At 40.6% G+C, this 20,890-nt stretch overlaps 1 protein-coding gene across 16 annotated transcripts in view; it reads left to right on the forward strand.

Annotated features, from left to right (window-relative positions):
• Nucleotides 1–20,890, forward strand: part of Dys (Dystrophin) — a 1,073,030-nt gene that overhangs the window by 60,636 nt on the left and 991,504 nt on the right. The window contains exon 1 of one of the 16 annotated variants that reach the window (XM_083123872.1): nucleotides 852–1,163. The exons of the other annotated variants lie outside the window; for them this stretch is intronic. Within the exon in view, the coding sequence (XP_082979998.1) occupies nucleotides 1,145–1,163 (19 nt within the window). The 5' untranslated portion in view covers nucleotides 852–1,144. Of the gene's footprint in view, nucleotides 1–851; nucleotides 1,164–20,890 lie in introns of those variants that run through there. 16 annotated transcript variants of the gene reach the window in all.

Here is a 20,890-nt window from a genome sequence, read left to right on the forward strand (position 1 = left end):
CACTGAAGAAAAAAAAATCAGCTGCTTTCAATTTCATTTCAGTCAGTAATTTATGTTAATCAGTGGCGGTGATTAGGCTAGCAGTTGCGCCCCCGCTTTTTGCTATTTTTGCTCCCGCACTATACTAAACCTTATCTACCAAGGGAAAGTAAACTGCACTTGCCCCTCCCCAGTTTTGAAAGGTTGCATGCGTATCTGTTTTTCTTATTTTCAACATCCCACCCCCTAAATTTCTTTCTGTACCCCCTCAGCACACCTAGATGATTAATCCTGGCGCCGCCGCTGCTTGGTAGACAATGATTAGCAATATATACAGTGTGGCGTCAAAAACTGGCAAAAAGGGGGAGAGCGACTACCCCCCCCCCCACGCCCCCTAATCGCCGCCACTGTTGTGAATTAACAGTTTTCTGTATTTCGTAATAATCATACTCAATACCCCATGGTATAAATAATCCTAATGAAGATGCATCTCAAATTTCTGCATCAGTGCTTGCACTTTACATAACATTGATATCATTTTTGCTATGAACTTATTACGTGAATATTTAATAGGCGAGTAAGGAGAATAACGCGCCAAATTCTATTCTCGTCCTGGGCGCTAAAATTGCTGGTTACGGCTCTGTTCTTGTAAGGAACAATAACTTTTGTGATGATGACTGGGCACTGCACGTGGCTTCCATTAAAGAAGCCGCACTAAAGCGAGTGCGGTTGTGTTTTTTAGGGGAATCTTTCGGAAAGGTGCACAGCTGTTCGGCCAGCAGACGACAGCGTAGCATGCGAGAGGAAGAGAGACCCCGCGCGCTTGAATAGCGGTCACGTGACAACTGTTTGTTGAACGCCGCAAGCAGGGAGGAGTGTAGTGCTGGGAGAAAACAGAGTCGAAACGAGAGTCTGTTGCGAGTGAATCTTGGTGTTTATATGTTGTTGTGTGCGGTGCAAGTGAGTGAATGTGTTGTGGTGTTTGTCCTAAAGCAGTTCTTTTATGCCTGCTTTCGTCGTGATTGCCATAACGAGTTTATTTTGGTGTTTGATGTCTCGTTTCCCTGAAAGCTTGGGTTGAGGCGTCCTGCTAGAATGGTTCTGTAGTGTTGTCACCGTCGACGCTGTGATTCGGATCAAGCTGGCATCCTTCAAGATTCTAAAGATGGAGACAGTTTACATCGGTAAGTGAAATACCTGCGTTAACCTAACCGTTAATGGACAAACGCGCTAACTTTCGCAAGACATGCATGCTCAGTTTTGTGCAGTGCAAGTACACAGAAGTCAGGAATTTATCCTGTGTTTGCTCTCTGGCTACCTGTTGCACTTTCATTCTCTCCCACCAGTCTCGTCGCGTCATGGATGATAAGATTTGCGTCCTTATAGCACGTTGTAGGTCATTTTTGTGCTTAAAAATGGAATACGATTGCATTGTGCAAGGGTAACCTTGAAGTGTTACTCGCCATGAAATTAAACTTTAGACGTGAGATGGCGTTGCGAGTAGCTTTACTTCCCACCATAACACGCCTCGAAGAAGATTAATACACCCTCAGTGTCGCAAGCATATATCTGACGTTTTAAAATAATACAAATAATTATCGAACTGACGTTTCCTCATGTCTACGGTGGTCTTAGCGTTCGGTGGATCTTCAACTTCTCCCATAGCGTAGTAAGAAGAGTAGCATTGTAAACAAAAGTTCTTAAGGTGTTTCTATAAACCATTCCCATAGCATAACTTATATAGGTTATAACTAGACGTCGCATTTTAGGTTTTTAACCTATTTTTTCCTTTATAGGTATGTAAGAAATAATAAGTTATGTCAGCGTTTCGTTATAAAACACAAAACCTGACGAAGTTTTATAGTGCCTAGAAAAACCTATTTTGCTTGTTAGAACCTATTTTAGGTTTATGTGCCTAAATCAAGCCTATTTTTAGATGTTTATATATTTTTGAAGGTTTTACAGGATTTTTATGTCACACTTGCTTTGTTTGGACACGAAAAAATTCAATGACGAACGTGTTTGAAACATACCGATTTCCCTTCCTCCAAGTGCATGTGATGTTTCAAAGCTCGAAACAAAGCAAATTGAAGTTTGCACCACTGGCTATGTTTTTGTTGAAAGATTATTTTCAGCATATAAGATGATCCTCACAGACAAAATTACGGAGTTTGACTGTGGATAACATGAAAAAGATTCTTGCCTAACTATACGGCGAAGAGTGGATTTTAATAGCAAATTTCCAATGGTAAGTTCTGCCATCGCCGTAGGGTTAGGCAACACACATAACGTTATGCAAGATAGTGCATATTTCAGGATATAGGTGTCCCATTTTCATTGCCGGTCACTATACCTAATCAGAATTTTTCAGGAATTTTAAGTTTTTTTGAATCTGCTTTAGGGTTTTTAGAACCTATTTCAGAATTTTTAGAGCCTATTTTAGGAACCTAAAAGCACACTTTTTAGAAGCTAAAAGTCAGAGGCAGTGTTGCCAATCTTCGAATGCAGGATTTCCCTTTTACCAGTATAAAATTTTCCTTTTTCGACCTAAATTTCCCTCGATTTTAAAAACCCTTCTGAAGCTGTAGCTTTGGATTACTATAACTGTTAATCAGGACCGTATATAAGGGGGTTTAGTAGGTTCAAACCCCCCATTGAATAAAATACTAGAAACTGATCATAGTTTCATAATAAAATTATCCTAAAATGAACATTTGAATTTTTAAATAAAACACTAATGTATTGAAAAAATCCCCAAACGAAAATAATTTTTGTCTGCGGCTCAATGATTGTCGGACTTTGAAACCCACCAATTGTCAAAGCTTAGCTAGGGGCCTGCTGTTAATATTTTTCTTTTGACGCCTGTTTTGCCTGAGGAACAAACTTTATTATTATTATTATTATTAAATATTTATGAAAATCATAAAAGATATTCTCGAACAAGGGAAGATAACAGGGGCGCACCGAAGTGGGATCGGGTAATCTACGATTTTCTAATTTTCCTGGGGAAAAAGAAAGACGTTCTGAAATGATGGATGGAACAAGGAAAGAAGTTAAAAATTGCGTCCCAAATTCTTTCCAGGTGCAGCGCGGCTCATGCTTTGAGGCCTTTCTATATAGGAAACGCCACAAATATAAGACTGACCGGTCAAGGTCATCTATAACAGGGAGAAAAAAAACTTACTGAAAAATGTCACTGTTGCTAACTATTCATTTGGAAAAAGTACACTCTAAAAGAAAATATTTTCGAACTTTTTAAAAGAACGAAAATGTGAGTTTAAATTTCGCTGGTTTTTAACTGTTTTTCATTAAATTTCCCTTTTCCCTTTTCACCCTCAAATTTCCCTGTGCCAAGGGAAATTTCAGTGCTTTTGGCATCACTGGTCAGAGGTCTAGTTACCACAGCGCGCTAAGGCGCCAGGGGTCTCGGCTTCCGTATTTACAAAACCTATAGTTCTGCTCCCTGGTTCGAATTTCGGCCTGGGTGTTCATCATATCGCTTAACCTTATCTTCGCGATTAGCCAAAAGCGACCTGAAACCTGAGGTTCACGTTCTGCCCCCTCCCCCCCCCAAAAAGGTATACCCCAAATTGCGCTGTTGACTATTCCTTGTGCTATACACTCTTCAAGAACTTGTTCTTTAATAGAAGGAAAAAGGTGTGATAATTCCAGGCCCGTAGCCAGAATTTTATTTCGGGGGGAGGCTCATCCCTTACCAGCAAGCAGCCTCTATCTAAAGACGAAAAAATGAAGGGGCTGGGGAGAAGCCGTGAAAATAATTTTTTATCAGTATATCACAACTTATTATACAATATGTTTAATCCTGCTAGGGAAGTAAAGTTAATTACCACTATACACTATTAAAATTAGGTATTTGTAGTATTTCGGGAGGGAGGGGACTTCAGCCGCCCAAGCCCTCGCCCCTGGCTACGTGACTGATAATTCATCACCACATTTCGCATTTTCCAGTACATAAGAATATAATTTTAAAACTGGAAAAGCCTAAGGTAGGTGCATAATAATATAACTATGAATAACGTTCAGTTTTATTCCAAATGAGTATTTGAACAATAGGATTGTATTTTTTTACCGATACATTTATGACTGCTCTAAGTCGCATAAACATACGTATAATACGATCTCGTGAATGGTTTAATTATGTGTCTTCATAATATTAAATATTCTATTGAAAGTGCTTTGATGCATCAAAAATTGACAAGAGAATGCATCAAAGCTGCTGTTCCATGTGATGCACTAAAAATGCATCCACTGAACACATCAGACACGATCTTTTCAAGGAGACTAAAATTACATGTTTAGCACATCAATCTTCATTTGATGCATTTCTAGTTTTGTGTGTATCAGAACGATTTCTCGTTTGTACAGTAGGATGCTCAAGTACTCGGCAAACTGTTCATGGCATTTTTTTTTCTAACCCTCATTGGGTAAAATAAAGTGCAAAAACATGGTGCTGGACAGTTTGCTTGTTAATATTTATGCTTCCCACTGTCAGCGTGGAAATTGGCTTATATGCCAGGTAATCTGTTAGCCACTCTTTGACATTAACTTCCCGTGCATGTTACTATTGTGAACTTTGTCAATATATATTTTTTCATATAGGATATACAGTAGCGTGCACGCGAGTTGGGGAACGGCTATTTTTTTTTGAAAAGAGAACATCCAATGAAGGAAAGGTTGGCAAAATAGAGGTCTGAATAATAAAATAGTGAAAGAAAAAAGGCAGGGGATAGAATGCGCATGAACGTGGGACATTGGTCTAAAAAAACCGTGAGAACTCCAGGTTAAAACCTGTATACTAGCTAACCAAAGACCACATGAATTCTTACTCGTTTCCTTGTGTTATCGCATAGTGTTGTTGCAACAACTGCAGCTGGCGAGAACAATGCTCTTTTCTGCATTGAAAGCACGAACACGAACATGCAGCTGCATGCTGTAGACGTATGCATGTCAAATCATATTCGGCTCAATGAAAGCATAAGTATGGGAATGGCTGCATCAGAGGTAGTGCGCCAACCTTGCATTTCACATCTTGTTTCAAAAGTAAACGGAGTCGGTTGTAAAGTCTGAGATAAGAGTCCACACTACACAGGTAAAATGTCATGAATCCAGAGCTTGAATAACTCTGGTGTACAGTCAGGAACACTTCTGGGTAGTAACAATCCCAGTGAATGCTAGTGGGGCCGTTACAACCCAGAACAACCTAGAGATAGAATCTTCCACTAAAAACCAGTGGCGTGACGTAATGGTCTCGCAACTGTAAGCAATGCTACTAATAATCATTGATTGACCAGTGCCTGCTCAGCAACTTAAACCGCCGTAACCAATTAAAAAATAATGCATTTCACAAAAGTCTACATTATAAGTACGATATTTTATAAAATTGTCCATATTTACCTCACGTAGCACGCAGCCTATTCCTTTCAATCAGCTGAAGTGACGCCACATAAGGGGAATGGCAAGTGGTAACACAGTACGCACAATTTTCCATATTTTTGGTTTTTAATGAGCGCTTGAACTACTTTTGTCGCTGTAAAAAGAATGAGGATTAATGAAGTTTGTCTGAAATCTCTTTCACTAAACTTAGTTACAAAATCTTCGAAGAGAGGGAAAGAATAATAATTAATCTCATCGTCAGTTGATAATGATGTTCCCGCATGTGAAGGTATCCCCGGAATATTGAACACAGCACCAAAAACTCGGAGCATAATCGTTCTTTCAGTTGCTTACATGGCAGATTACAATGACATACTGCTCCTTGGCGCTTGCTAGGAGAGAGCAACAACCTCTACCATATATGTTCGGAGCGACAAACACGTTGATTACATATATCGAACCACGACATCTGTTGGTATGAAAGCTAGGCCCAAAACAAGCTAACCACAATGATTAATATTTGAAAACGTTAAATTTCCCCATGTAGGATTACGCGCAAGCGACTTCCGAGAAATAGTTCCTTTACTATTTGATAGTTTTGGTCTTATCTGGTCCCTAAATATATTGGTCAGATCTATACTGCTCATAATGTAAGGTTTCACAACTTCAATGTAGCTGGAGTATATGGGCTTTACCACATGCACTATATTCTTATGAGCAATGTTACTGCACAGCTGCCATTGGGATAACCAATAGGATTTATCCCAAGCCACGTGTATTTGTTTATATTGACTTCATTTTTACAACGGACAGAGAAGAGAATAAAACCCTCTTCCCCTCAGACGGTAGACTGCACGGTATTGGTGTCATCACATATTCAAGGTAGTTTTGGGCTTGTCCATTGCCATCTCTTCTTCGCAAATGTCAAGCACCATGGCACATTCTCGTATAATCGAACAAACAATGCATTGCGAAATTTTTATAGGTTGCAGTCACCGCTTGTGACTCAGAGAGGACCGCAGATCCACTTTGTTTGAATTCTAATGCAATATCAGCTGTTACAGATACTTACTTATCTTATCTCTTACTCATAAGTGCCCACGTGGTAGTCTCCAAGTATTCTGTGAACTTACTCGAGGCAAATTTTCAGTTTTCTAACGCTCGCTTGATAGTGGAATGTACGCTGTTATTTTCTATGTACGTAAATGCGGCGATATGCAGAATAGTTTGGTTACTCTGTGTGTAACCAGGAGCTTGGATCATGTTGTGAAGAGAAATTGACGGATATGAACTCGCCAAATTGTAACCACGATGTCTACGTTTGCATGTTCAGACACATTACCTGTCTGGTTCGACTGACTATGAAAACTGAAGATTGTCACAACCGGCTCCTGTATGTGAAATTGACATTGCAAAAAGTTTTTGGTGGACCTAGACTTCGGTATGGTTTTGAAATGTTTACCAAACACAATTTTGTTGATAAAAATTACCAAACCAGTCCATTAGTATACTGCAGCAAGCACGAAGCTCTATTACGTGGTTACATTGTTGGGAAAGTTACTACTTTAAAAGTAATAATGTTACAGTCACTGGTACTTGAAAAGCAACTGTTTGTTACTTTTACAATTACTTTCCGCTGGAAATTTTATTTCAAACAAATTGCACACAATCAATGATCATTGTAATAAATTAAATATATGATGACTTAACATGTTTTATTTATGCCTCTGGAACATATTATGAGTCGTGATGTTTTAATATTACTGCAACAAAAAATAAAATTGAACAAAACACTGGAGTCTTCAAATGCAATTAGAATTGACGAGTTGCAATAAACTGTGGATGTTCTAAATCTAGCATGCAACGATTAGGCGAGTTTTTTGAGTTTTTGTTTTAAGTCCACTTTATGCACAGAAAGGCTAATCGGTACTGGACATACAGTTGAAAGTGTAAACCGAAACATTATGTGCCTTCACCGGGCATTGTACCCGGGACTCCTTGATTACAAGACGACTACGTTACCACTACGTTATCGGGAAGGCTTTGAGTAGAGGAGAATGCGGTAGGCATTTACAACCTGTCTCGTCTCGATAGCATACCTACCCGGAGTGAGAAAATCTGCCTATTAATTTGATGTCATTTACATGTCACTTTAAAATTTATTTATTCACTTGAGTTAGTAAAATTTCTGTGCAATGTCCGTTTCTGTACCAAGAAGGTGGTTGTGTTTGAAGGCCACCAATCTACGTGGACTTGTGGCCACCGTTCTGAACTTTATATCTATTGCATCTCCATCGTCACACCACACATTGTATCGGGGCTGGAGTGAACAGTGCAGAGAAGCCTTTTCTCTTGAGAGAAAATACAGGGGCAATGGTTGAACATGCTAGTTGAGATGAAAGAACTGGGTCAATGATATTCACCGGGAATCCAGAAATAGCAGTGAATTCTTTCCAATATATGACCTCCTGCGATTTCACAACTCTTTTGCAAAGGCAGCATGCGTGTCTTGTACAGTTAACCCGCTCACGTGTTTGCGTGACAGCCAAAATTTGGAGAAAGCAACATTCCGAATGACAGAACGCGATCGAATAAGCAGCTACTGTTCAGATCTGACCAAAACGTGCCCGGTGTAATTGGCCAGTCGCGTAGTATGCTAATTTTCTTGAAGTACACTATGGTCCGTTAGATCTTGTGGATTGTACCATCAGTGCGTTGCGTAACCAAAATGAAAGAAGCTGTCCAGAGACACCGTTTTTGAATACACAAACCAACACAAGGAACATCCACACCCAGTCTGGGATTCAAAGCGAGAACCTCCGGTTGCATAGACACTTGTCGACAGTACAATGCTTCTTGCCAACACCTTACATATGGGCTGCTCCGACTTTCCTCGTTTACAACATGTACCGTAGGCTGTAGATGACAACACGATGTCATCATTACAGTACCAAATGCATGTTTTTACACATTCTCCACACACACACACACACACACACACACACTAGAAAAGTGCTGCGTAGAAAGTAGAGTCTGTTTTCAAACTATTTAACACACATTCACGACTAATATTGTGTTGTGATCCATGGCCTACCAGTGATGACGCTGCATGTAAGCAAAATCTGCACAGGCCTTGTACATATGAAGGTGTCGCTTTTACCCGTGTATTAATATGTCAGAAGCTGATATAAAATAGTTCAATCAGAATGTCATAGTTTAATTTGGTCCAGTACAACCTACTGTTCCTCTTGATTGTGTATAATTTGACAGTACAGTGCGTTCGTTTTGGCTCTGGGCCGAGAAAGCGCGTGACATGGCGCAGAGATTTACTCCAGTTCCATCGCTTCTCGAAAAGTGGGCGTGGTTTGTCCCGATCCATCGCTCCTGATAACGAAAGTGGTATGGATCGGGAAGCGATGGAACGGGAGGACACCGGCGAAGATGCCGGCATTTTCGTCCCGTAACGTCTCGCTTATTTACGCACATATCTTTAGCATGTAGACAATTATATTTATATTGCATAACGAGTACTAACCTGTCTTATAAGAGTTGCTCAAAGTTGTTGAAAGTTAACGTGCCGAACTTGACGTCAGGTCAATTTCAACCGTTTGTTATTTAGTGCGTGCGAGACAAAGATTTCGTTTATTCAATCAGTGGGTCTTTGAGTCAAAATTCATAGAAAGCCAAGCACCGACGTTGACTATCCATTTGACCTTAGTTCGCAGTAGCTGCTTTTGTAATTCTGCAAATCATCCTTAATAATCCGTTTCGCAATAAATTTTCGCAACAACGTAAGAACAAAGAAGAACGAAGGTTACTTGTGGTTGAGCAAAGTAATCACGTACATAAAAAAAGCGCGTGATGTAATGCATACGATTAATGACGAAACAAGACTTTCCCTGCGTGCTTTCTTTTACTTTCCCCTCTTCTTTCTCGGAAGTCCACGAGCTAAATTGCTCCTTGAGGGGGGGGGGGGGACTCCACGTGTTCAGTTCAAGGACAAGACCTGCATCTGTAAGGGGGGAAAATAGAGGTATCAGGTATCGGAATTGACAAGGGTAGTTTTGAGGGCTCTCTCCTGATGAACGATAAAATCTTTTTCATATTTGTACAGTTTGTACAGGTATTAATTGATTAAAATATTTTGCAGAATCTGCATAATTGTCATTATAGCTTAAATTCTCCCCGTATCCGATTAATGAAAACAGTACCCGTCGTAAGTGACGTCACCGGAGAATTTGGTCCGAGCATGCTTTGCTCCGGTGGTCCTTTTCTTCATTGTATCTTTCCTTTTCTCTCTCCTGTTCGCTTCCTTCTTTACCTCTTTTATACTTCTTCCTCTTTCTCTTTCGTAACACTTTTCTTCTCTCTCACTGTTCCTTCTATCAATTCATTTGTCAGCGTCATGGAAGACATATTCGACAGAATATTTTTCCAAATGATAGAAGTAAAATGTGTAGTTCGTTTCAAACATTGGATCGTCCTAGATAATAATGGTTATGTTTCAATCACTTGATCATCCCAGATAATAATAGTTATGTTTCAATCACTTGATCGTCCTGTATAATAATGATTATGTTTCAATCACTTGATCGTCCCAGATAATGGTTATATTTAAATTATTTGATTGCCATAGATATGATTATTATAAATAAACTTGTATACCCAGTATTCCAGCCTAGAACTCGTGACGGCTTGTAAATATGACGTCACTCAGGAGTGAACCTCGATTTGACCCCCGTACAAAGTTTCCTGTGGGTGCCCATTTGTGATTGGTTGATAAACGTAAATACTCAAGGCCAGACAACAACACTATTATTTCATCTTGGCGCCGTGTGGTGCATATTTTTGCTTGAGCTGTACTTCTGCTGCGTTCTGTAGCTTCGCTCCTCTCCTGTCTTTGATCGGCGCGTAACCCATTGCTGACATTTCTAGAAGCAGAATCGTTGACACCCTTCTGGCTCCTGCTAAACTCTGTCGTCGAGCCTGGTTGTCGATGAGGGAGGGAACAAGAGCCATCTGCTTCAGGTAGGCAGTGTAGCCACCTGTGAAACTAAACCTTCAGAGCAGCATTACGCAACCAATGCTCTGTTCGAAACTATTGTGTACACAGAGGGTGGAACTTGCAGGACGCGAGGTAGAATCCCTCTGGTTACTAATTTTTTGCGCCTGTGTGTAGGGATAATGGATTTTCACCGGGACGTCATTAAGGGGAGCCTAACGCCGGGGGGGGGGGGGGGGCAAGCCCATAGCTAGAATTGATCTCCAGGGGGGGGGGCTCACGGGCTATCAGGGGGGGCTTTGTAAACCAAGTCCATTTTTTAAAAAAATATTAAATGAAGGCAAATTATGTGTGTGTGTGTGTGGTGGGGCGGCGCTCATTCATTTATAAATATCATATACTACACAAATACTACATTTTTCTACATCTTTTAAAACATCTCTTGAAGTGTTAATTGACTGATACTGAAATTATCCCTTACACACCCCATGCTATTTTAGATGATACAGATATTTATATCACACACAAAAAACTCACAATATTTAATCACAGTGCCTACAGTATATTCCACCCCGGCCGAAGCAATTAAACTCCCCTTCCTTCCCAAAACGTGGGAGCTGTTGTTGACCTTTGACGCAGATGCATGATGACATCAAAGTCACAGATTTCTGTCTAAACGGGAGGTCGCAACAGGGTCAGTGAAGGTACAGATAAAGAAGCTCCCCTATGAAAGAACTTTCTGAAGTCTAGAGAATATTCTAAATACTTGCAGCTAATTCTGCTCATAAACAAAATGAGCGAATGTAATAGATACTGTTCATATTCTGTGGATTTATCCTTAAAGTTGTGAGCTGTCTACATTTTCACTCTTCACTGCAAACAAAATTAGACTATGTAAAATAGTTTACCTAATGTAAAGGGAGCTGATGGCAGTGCCAGGAGGGGCTGACGGCTGTTCCAGGGGGGGGGGGGTGCTGAGCCCCCACTGGCCCCTGCCTGGCTACGGGCCTGGGGGGGCACTACCACCCCAAAAGTTTCCCATGGCTTAGAGGAAATTAAAATTTTAGACATCTCCAATAAAAAAAAAAACTGCATGAGACAATTTTTGTAGGTATTATATTTCCATTGATTATTTTTGATCCGTCTAAAGACCTTTGCCATTTCTCCCGAGATAGTTTCCGAAGTTTCGAGTTGGCAACACTACTCCCCACCGCAGTTTTCATTGTGTTCTCGGAGCCCCGCGGGGTAACAGGGTTTCCATACTAATCATTCCATCTGATGGTGGTCGGAATTCCTCCCCTTCACGTAGCTGTAAATCCACCCTATGAATTTCAGCGCCAATTCATGGAAACGCAGTATGACACCCTTGAAATGTGACAGAATCCCAAACGCTTATCTTGGCAGCCTTTCCTGCTGCCAAGCGACTGCGAGGGTGGTTTATTCTCCCCATTTTCATTGCGGATTCTAGACACGGAAGGTTGGGATAGAAGGATTCATTGGCGACACGTTTAGGAATTCGAATGTCTTCTTGAAGGAAGGAGGTCTAGAAATGGCCGTTGGTACCTTTTTTTTCTGAATTATTGAGGGGATGCCGGTATTAACCCTCGAACCCCCACACATTATTTCCAGCACACCTCCATTGTAGAATCACTAGTTAGGCCCATACGAGGGCAGAGGTCCTAGATTCGAACCCCTGCAAGACTCCTTTGTCTTTGTTCCCCAATCTATTATCATAATTCTTTGTCGTCGCCGCAATTAACTTACAGAGGAAGAAAAGAGCTCCAAATACTATACATGTAGTTTGTAGTTATTGGAACATCCTAATTTTTTGCATTATCCTGCATAAATTCATATGGGTAATATAGCCTACTGAATTTGAGTTTGACATTGATTGGTCGTTGAATAATCAAAGGTTCAGGGTTCAATTCCTTATAAGAATATATTCCATTGGTTCCGATCCTAATTTAAACTGTAGGTTGAGTCACTATGTGCGAGCACGGTTCACGTTCTGGGTTCAAGTCCCGATCAAGCCATAAATATTTCTTCTCGCATTGCATCATCCCGATGGACCCAAACGGACCGAAAAGCGAAAATGAAGAATTAAAATAAATTCAAAGAAATCAAAACATGCTTTTCAGAAGGAAAAAAAATATTGATGTTAGTGTGTTGGTAGAAATACGCGGAACTATCAACCAGGGTTGTTAAAGGTCAGGAACCTATAAGTTCTATTGGGTCCAACTGCAGGACCGGAACATTTTTTCTCGTACAATTTAAATTCGGTCCAAGTTGCGTATTGTTACATTGAAAAAAGGTTCCAGGACCGTATTTAAATTGATGCGGGAAAAAATGTTCCTGGACCGAATTAAAATTCTTCCGTAAGAAAAGGTTCCTGGACCGAATTGAAATACTCTACAGATAAAAAGGTTCTATACGGTCCATAACCCATTTACGCTTGCTGATTTTCTCTCCTGGACCGGAATTGAATTTATTTAATATTCTTGGATCTTTAACAACCCTGCTATCAAATTTAGGTTTATCCATATGGTTTGAAAGTTGATATTGAATGAATGCGTGATTTATTTTACTTCGCGTTTGTCCCTCTTGGCTAATTGCGAAGATGAGGGTGGATGGTAATAACATTAAACCAATGAAGATACACTCACAAAGAATATCAATATCCAGGCCGCGTTTCGGACCCAGAACCTCTGGCGTCATAGCGCGTGCCAACCACTCCGCCTCGGAGGTCGACAAATCGATATTACTCCACTTTATGTTCAGATAGGCTAATCGGGACTACACCTTCAGTTTAATGAGAGATCGGAACCACTATGTAATGTTCTTTCGCCGGGGTCCAGCCAGTGATCCTTAGTAAATCCGACAATGTTATCTGCTACGACTACTGGGAAGAGGCCTTCCACATGGTTTACTAAGGATGGATAATGAGGATCTGCCACTTGAAAAGAAGTATCATAAGTGCAGCCGTGAACGTTTTGAAGGGAAGAAGTTCAACTGTCCAAAAATGTCCAGTTCAAAACTGCACAACAAATGGAACTGATTAATATTATACCCCCTCTGCTTTCGGTACGCCCCTGGCTATATAAGAAATGCTTCTCATTTGCGCATTGTAATCCCTGTTCTTCCAGTCTCCATGGATTGTTTCTTATTTTAGTAATTCATGGATCCATTTTTCTTGGTTAAAAGAAATATGACGTGGTTTCATAATTGGATATCCTGCTGGCTCGTTTAGTTTCGAATTCTTCCTCTTTTATGATTTCGTTGTAAACTGGTGACGTCTTTGCCCATGGTTGGCTGGAAGTTAGTTGCGTGAGGTTGGCAACGAAAAATCCACGCCAGTTTCTTGCTTTTCTCCCTTGCATTCACTTAACAGGCAAGAAGGCACTAAAAAGTGCCCCAGAATAGGTTAATGTTCTTTTCTTTCCCGTGGGGGTGGACAGGAACATTCTTGTAGAGTGGGATGCATAAGTATTACCAAGCAAATTGTCCATCACCGTGTTTCTTCTTTTTCTATTACCCAATGAGAGTTTCAAGAATTGAAACACCAGGCAAGCTGTGCACCAGCAGAGAAGAACCCAGATGAATAGAGTTTAGGTGCATAGGAACCATGGACAGATTCGAACAATACTTTGTTCTGGTTTTAAAATTTATAAAAAATATTGCTGTATTGTGTATACTGATGGAATGATTGATTTCGTTACTTTACGTAGCTTTTCTTCCACTAGCTAATCGCGACGATGAGGATTAGTGATATGACGAAACTGATGAATTTTCCCAGGTTGAGATTCTAACAAAACAAGAAGAGAGTTACACCGATTGTTATAATTATTATAAACGCTTTATTCTATATATGGCTGTGATCAGTAACCGTTGTATTCAGTCTTTCTTCATACCCGACTGACCATGTTGTTATTTTTGAAACACGAACAATTTATTGTTCAAATTGTCCATTGTTTCTTCCCATATAAGTAATGTTCATCCGGGGTCTTCCAGATTTTAATCAATCAAAACGATCAATGCTGCCATCTGTCAATCCAGTGTTAATTGCAAACGAATGGACAATTTGCCTTTTAATATTTATGCATTCCGCTTTATAAAATGTGAATTTTTAAGTCATCAAGAGATTGGGTAGACAAAACTAAGAATTATTCAGGAGCCATTTTTACTTTAAATATGGGCTAGGAGAACCATAGATCCAACTTAAGCTAAAACTACACTTTTCGGAATGCGATATTAAAACATTTAATTTATTAATAAATACAATATTGGATTAAAAGTAATTATTTTTTAATGTCACATTTACCAAAATAACCATGAGTCAGCTCCCAGTCATCCTTACGAAATTGTATCGTGTGCGTCTTTGATTTTTACACCAAAATATAGAAAACGTACAAACAATAAAAACATACACCGTACTCCATATTTTTAAAAAGTAGTTATTATTATTTATTTGAAGTATGGTTATATTAAGCTTGCAGTTTACATTAATTCTGTAACTATAATGAAAACAGCTTTTCGCCCTACAGAATTAATATACAGTTCTGCTAATTGTTTATAAATATACATTTACAAATGTATATAATTGAAATGCATAAGAAAGAAAATGAAATAAACAGTTTTGCAACTAGCATAGAAGAAGCCAAGATGAGGTAAATGAGGCACGGTGTCAGTATTCATAGATTAATGTCCTAATTTGTCGTTTAAATTTGACCAAATTTCTCCCCTTTCCACGCTTTGCTTGCCAGAGATGACAGGTTTTTTTTTTTTTTTTTTTTTTTTTTGTAGAAATGCATATTTTCGCCTGGATTCAAGCGTGGGTAGTTTCAGCTCTTCTCTGCTTGCACGTGAATTCTTGTGAATTCTATTTCTTACATTACGAATAGTCCAATTTTGCATTTTCTCTAGTTTCATGGCATTATTTCTGTTGATCTCATAAAGTTCAGAGGAACAATATTCAAGTGTAAATGCTTTGTAGAACGCTAATTTGTGGGCAAGGTACATATTTGCAGACAAATTGAAACTGCTTGATTCTACTTGATGGGAAATGTCTATTAGCGAACTTGAAATTTTAATATATATTTTTAGAACAGAGTTTGAAAATTCAGGCTCCAGGTAAAAAAGTTTCAGGAGCCATGATGGGCACTGGGCGGCTATGTATGTCTATCCCTGATCGTAGCAATATTTGTGGGGCGGTCGAGGACTTTGTGGGCAGTCCAGCGGAAATTCCATTTTCCCAACGCCCAGGTGCAACAATGAATTCGGTCTTCGGGAAAGGAATGCAAGAGAACGGACAGTTCCGAATACACCCGTGTCCCATACCTCGAGGCCATCGTGCAAGCTGTCTGTGGTGGCCTGCGGTCGGCTACAAAAGGTAAAAGTATTTGGCTCGAAGGGCAGGAAGTGACCTTGGGATAATGCAGGTCGGCGATCTGGAAACACGTTTCAGTCTATGCCGCATCAGACGCGGTACACGCAGGGACAAAAGTTTCGCGTTTGGTTGACATCGCGTATTATACCAAATTAGCTATTTTCTGCCTCTGGAGCAAGGTCGCGCATAGCGGCAGAGAAGTGGGGGAAATCGAGTGGGCAGAGCGAAGCAGTACACGCTGCTGCGAAGGCTGGTAACTGCAGTCGCTTGCTTTTCCCCTACCAATCAATCCCATTCCCTCTAACGTGTACAAAAAGTGCAGCCAACTAGACGGGGCCAATGAGACTACACCCATACCTGACCGTGGTTCAAACCTAGGACCTCTGGTTTCGTAGTGTTGACAACTCGGTCATTCGTATGCTTCTAAACATGGCGCAAATGTCCACGTTTTCTTCTATCGTTCTGAAGTCCCAGGCTCGAACCCTTGTCAGGCATGAATGCATCGTTGCATTTGTCTCATCATCTGTTTGACGTGGTCATCACATATATTGACAGTGAACATGAATACACATAATATTCTTCACAAAGATGAAACAGAGCAACTGCTCGAATCCTTCACGAAGGTTCTTGTGTATAATCAAGGCAGGTGTTCAGAGATTACTGGGGTATCATAAAAGATACGGCGTACAAAGGGTTGTTTATAGTTGAGCCAGTGTTGTCTCTTCTAGCAAAGGAATGTAAACATACTTAAATCGTGTTGAGACTGGAACGTCTGACATTGCAGTAATTTGCCTGCACGCTTCTTTATAAATTATTCACATTTCCCCATGTTGTGTGTGCTTTCCCATGGCTGTAAATTCGTTAATACTTCCGGTCATATGTTCCTTAATCAGTTTTCACAAAGTTAGATTTGATTTTTGTTACTTAGCGTCGCTTTTCTGCCTTTTTTGGTTAATCCCGGCGACGATGATGAGTGATATGATGAACAGATACTCACAAAGAACACACATGCCGGGATTCGAACCCGGGACGCCTGACGTCGGGGCGCAATGGGATAACACCTCTGCCACGGAAGTCGACAATAGGATGAACGGTTGGACATTAATGTGGTCTCACTTGAATCCCTGGTAGAGGCACAGTGGTTCGAATCCCACTTTAAATTCTATGTCCAGTCCCGATTAACCTATTTGAGCATAAAAGTGGACGTGAAACAATATTTGTCAAAGTTTTGAACACCCAGAATAATATTTGCATGACCTGGAGTATTCCAGTAGAAAATTAGCTTACATGTAGCAGTGGCGTCATTAAACGGCAAATGAGTTTCCATTCTGTATCCAGAAGAGAGTTTGTTTCAAGAGGACCCCTCCCTCTCAGAGTCAGAGCTTCTCCATTTGAATAGAGGAAGGCCATTCTGTTCCCGGCATGCAATACTGGAGCACAAAAGAGACTCGGCCATTTTGGAATGCTGGCCGTTCAATGGAGACTCGTCAATTTAAGCTGTAAAACCGTGCGAAGAACCCAATTTGAATGAAGTGCTTCACGAGCGACGCTGTGCATTCAAATGCCTCCCAAGTGGAGTGTGGAGACCGTGAAGGGATGAATGGGCTGATTGCTTGCCCTTTGTGACTCGGGAGGAGGGTAAAAAGAGGTCAATCTGCGATAACGCATTTGACCTATGTCGTTTGGTCAGTTACGGTTCTTAAGTTATCTTGCGTCGCTTTTCTCCCGCCGAAGGTTCCAGATTCAAGTCCTGTATTTTTGTGAGTGTCCCTCCGTCAATTTCATTATCGTCGCTTCTTGCCAAAAGTGGCAGAAAAGCGAAATGAGAAGAAACACAATTACAAACAGAAAAATTGGACAGGATGGACAGAACGTAATCGTTTTACTGTACAGGGTGTACCAAAAGTCCCATTAACCCCCTTCGAATTGTAGATAAACCTGCAAAATGTTATTTTAACAGCATGCGTATGATGAGAGGATGGTATACCATTAAATCAGACCAATGCCCACCATTTACTCCAGAGGATCTGTGTGCACATCGCCATTTTCATGGCATAGTATTATTCGCCTCCAGGTGCGATGTGAAATCCTCCGTAACATAAGATGTCAGATCTCAGGGTGGCGACAGACCTGGAAAACCTGGAAAACCGGGAAAAGTCAGGGAATTTGAGGTGTCAAAAAAAGTCAGGGAAATGTCAGGGAATTTCCTCTTCATTGACTTTATTTTTATTTATTTTGACACCTCAAATTCGAACACTCTTTAGAGGAAAATTGTTATAACTCGGCCACTATGGGAGCAATCTACTTCGAATAACTTTTGTTTTGCAGCTAAAACATCAGCGCATGTAACCATGTACAATTCAGAACGCCGGACCAAGGAAGGGGGCTTGGGCACGACCCCCGAATTTCAATGGAAAAAACATAAAAATCTGGAGTTTGCCCCCTCTTCTCCCGCTATTTTGGGGAGAAGGCCTAAACTTTAGTATTCTTTTCAAAGAATGTACATTTCTCAAGAGAATGAAACATGTTTCATGTTCTTGGGTGCCATACAAGTTGAATAATAAGCCAAAATGTGATTTTTTAATTTTTTACAAAAAATAGGTAATTTGCATTTTTTGAGGAAAATTGTTATAACTCGGGCACTATGGGAGCAATCTACTTCGGATAAGTTTTGTTTTGCAGCTAAAACATCAGAGCATGCAACCGTGTACAATTCAGAACGCCGAACCGAGGAAAGGGGATTTGGGGGGCACGACCCCCGAATTTCAATGGAAAAAAAATCTGGAGTTTGCCCCTTCTTCTCCCACTATTTTGGGGAGAAGCCGCAAAATTTAGTATTCTTTTCAAAGAATGGATATTTCTCGAGAACGTAACATTTTTCGTGTTCTTGGGTTCCATACAAGTTGAATAATAAGCCAAAATGTGATATTTTCTTTACGAAAAATAGGTAATTTGCATTTTTGGAGGTAAATTATTACTCTGGCACTATGGGAGCAATCTACTTCGGATAAGTTTTGTTTTGCAGCTAAAACATCAGAGCATGCAACCGTGTATAATTCAGAACGCCGAACCGAGAAAGGGGGTTTGAGGGGCGCAACCCCCGAATTTCAATGAAAAAACAAAAATCTGGAGTTTGCCCCTTCTTCTCCCACTATTTTTGGGGAGAAGCGGCGAACTTTAGTATTCTTTTCAAAGAATGGATATTTCTCAAGAGAACGTAACATTTTTCATGTTCTTGGGTGCCATACAATTTGAATAATAAGCCAAAATGTGATATTTTTTTTTACGAAAAATAGGTAATTTGCATTTTTGGAGGTAAATTGTTATTACTCTGGCACTATGTGAGCAATCTACTTCGGATAAGTTTTGTTTTGCAGCTAAAACATCAGAGCATGCAACCGTGTACAATTCAGAATGCCGAACCGAGAAAGGGGGGTTTGAGGGGCGCGACCCCCAAATTTCAATGAAAAAATAAAAATTTGGAGTTTGCCCCCTCTTCTCCCGCTGTTTGGGAAGAAGGTGCGAATTTTAGTATTTTTGTTTCAAAGAATGGACATTTCTTAAGAGAACGTAAAATTTTTCATGTTCTTGGGTGCCATACAAGTTGAATTTGTTGAATATCGCCACCCGACAAAGTATCTCACTACTACATGCGACAGAAATTGCATGGACTGCAACATCCAATAAAAATCGAATGCATAAACAAGAAGAGCTTTAGACTGCAAATATGCTGCTGAAATGTTATTACTCTACTGGCTCACTTCACCTTATTTAATGTAGCAATGTTTACGAAGGTTTTCTTTCATCATCCTGACGTATTACTGGTTTCGCACAAGTTAACATACGTTACAATGACATTGCACTATTCTTAGATATCAAGAAGAATCCAACCAAATGGTATATACCGCGTGAGGCACCTAAAAGTACCACCCGAAATAGCGAAGAAACCAGAAACAGTAGCGATGTGAGGTTTGCGGGAAACAATAATATCAAATGGGGCTCGTAAATCGGAGGTATGGGGTGGGTCGAAAAATATCGACAAATGGGGCATCTGGAGCAAAGTCATATTTTTGTAAATGGAACGATATACAATAACATGCATAATATAAAAGAGCACACGCAGAGAAACACAACGCCGTTGGTCTCATGTATCTACTGCACATAGGAACGAAGATATGGCCATGTGAAAATATGTAAACAAACTAACAAGTGGCCCACTTGACCGTCAGTACCACGGCCTGTAAGACTTCTCAGGTGCCTGACAGAACTGCCTTTACGCAGCAAGTTTTGATAGCAGTACACGAGATCGTGTTAGTTCATAGCAAGCAGTCGTAGTGGTAAGAGCGAAGATTATGGTGTTCACAAACATAGAAAAAGCGGACATGATCCTGATTTATGGGGAATGCCGAAAGAATGCCTCAGAAGCCTACCGTGTGTACGCAGAGAGATATCTGAACAGACGACAGCCATCTCGACATCTGTTTGGTAAGTTATTTATTAAATTAAGAGACACCGGAAGTGTAACACCACGAGCACGTGTGCGGAACAAGCCAACTACAGGTGAGGCAGGTGCAACAAATGTTCTCGCCGCTGTTGCTGTGAATCCGCACGTTAGCTCCCGTGAAATTGCCAGGGATGCTGGGATGAGTCAGCGAAGTGTATTGCCCATTCTGCACACACACACAAGTTTCACCCATATCATATCTCCCTCCATCAGGAACTTCACGGGAATGATTTTGTGGACCGTGTTCGGTTTTGCACATGGATGTTACGACACGACACACCCGATTTGTCACGTATCCTCTTCGCTGACGAGGCAACTTTTACCAATCATGGAAATATCAACCTAAGGAACATGCACTATTGGTCGGTGACAAATCCACATTGGCTTCGCCAAGTGGAACACCAGCGCCCATGGAGTGTGAACGTGTGGTGTGGTATAGTGGGTGAACATCTCATTGGCCCTTTTTTTATACAAGGGACACTGAATGCTGACCGATACATACAGTTTTTACAACATGAAGTGCCTGTACTATTGGAGGACATACCACTTCAGACAAGGAGGGACGTGTGGTACCAACATGACGGGTGCCCAGCTCACAGTGCAAGACGCGCTACAGCATGTGTGGAAA

This window comes from Lepisma saccharinum, chromosome 6 (genome assembly GCF_977018435.1).
Source record: "Lepisma saccharinum chromosome 6, izLepSacc3.1, whole genome shotgun sequence".
Lineage (NCBI taxonomy): Eukaryota > Metazoa > Arthropoda > Insecta > Zygentoma > Lepismatidae > Lepisma > Lepisma saccharinum.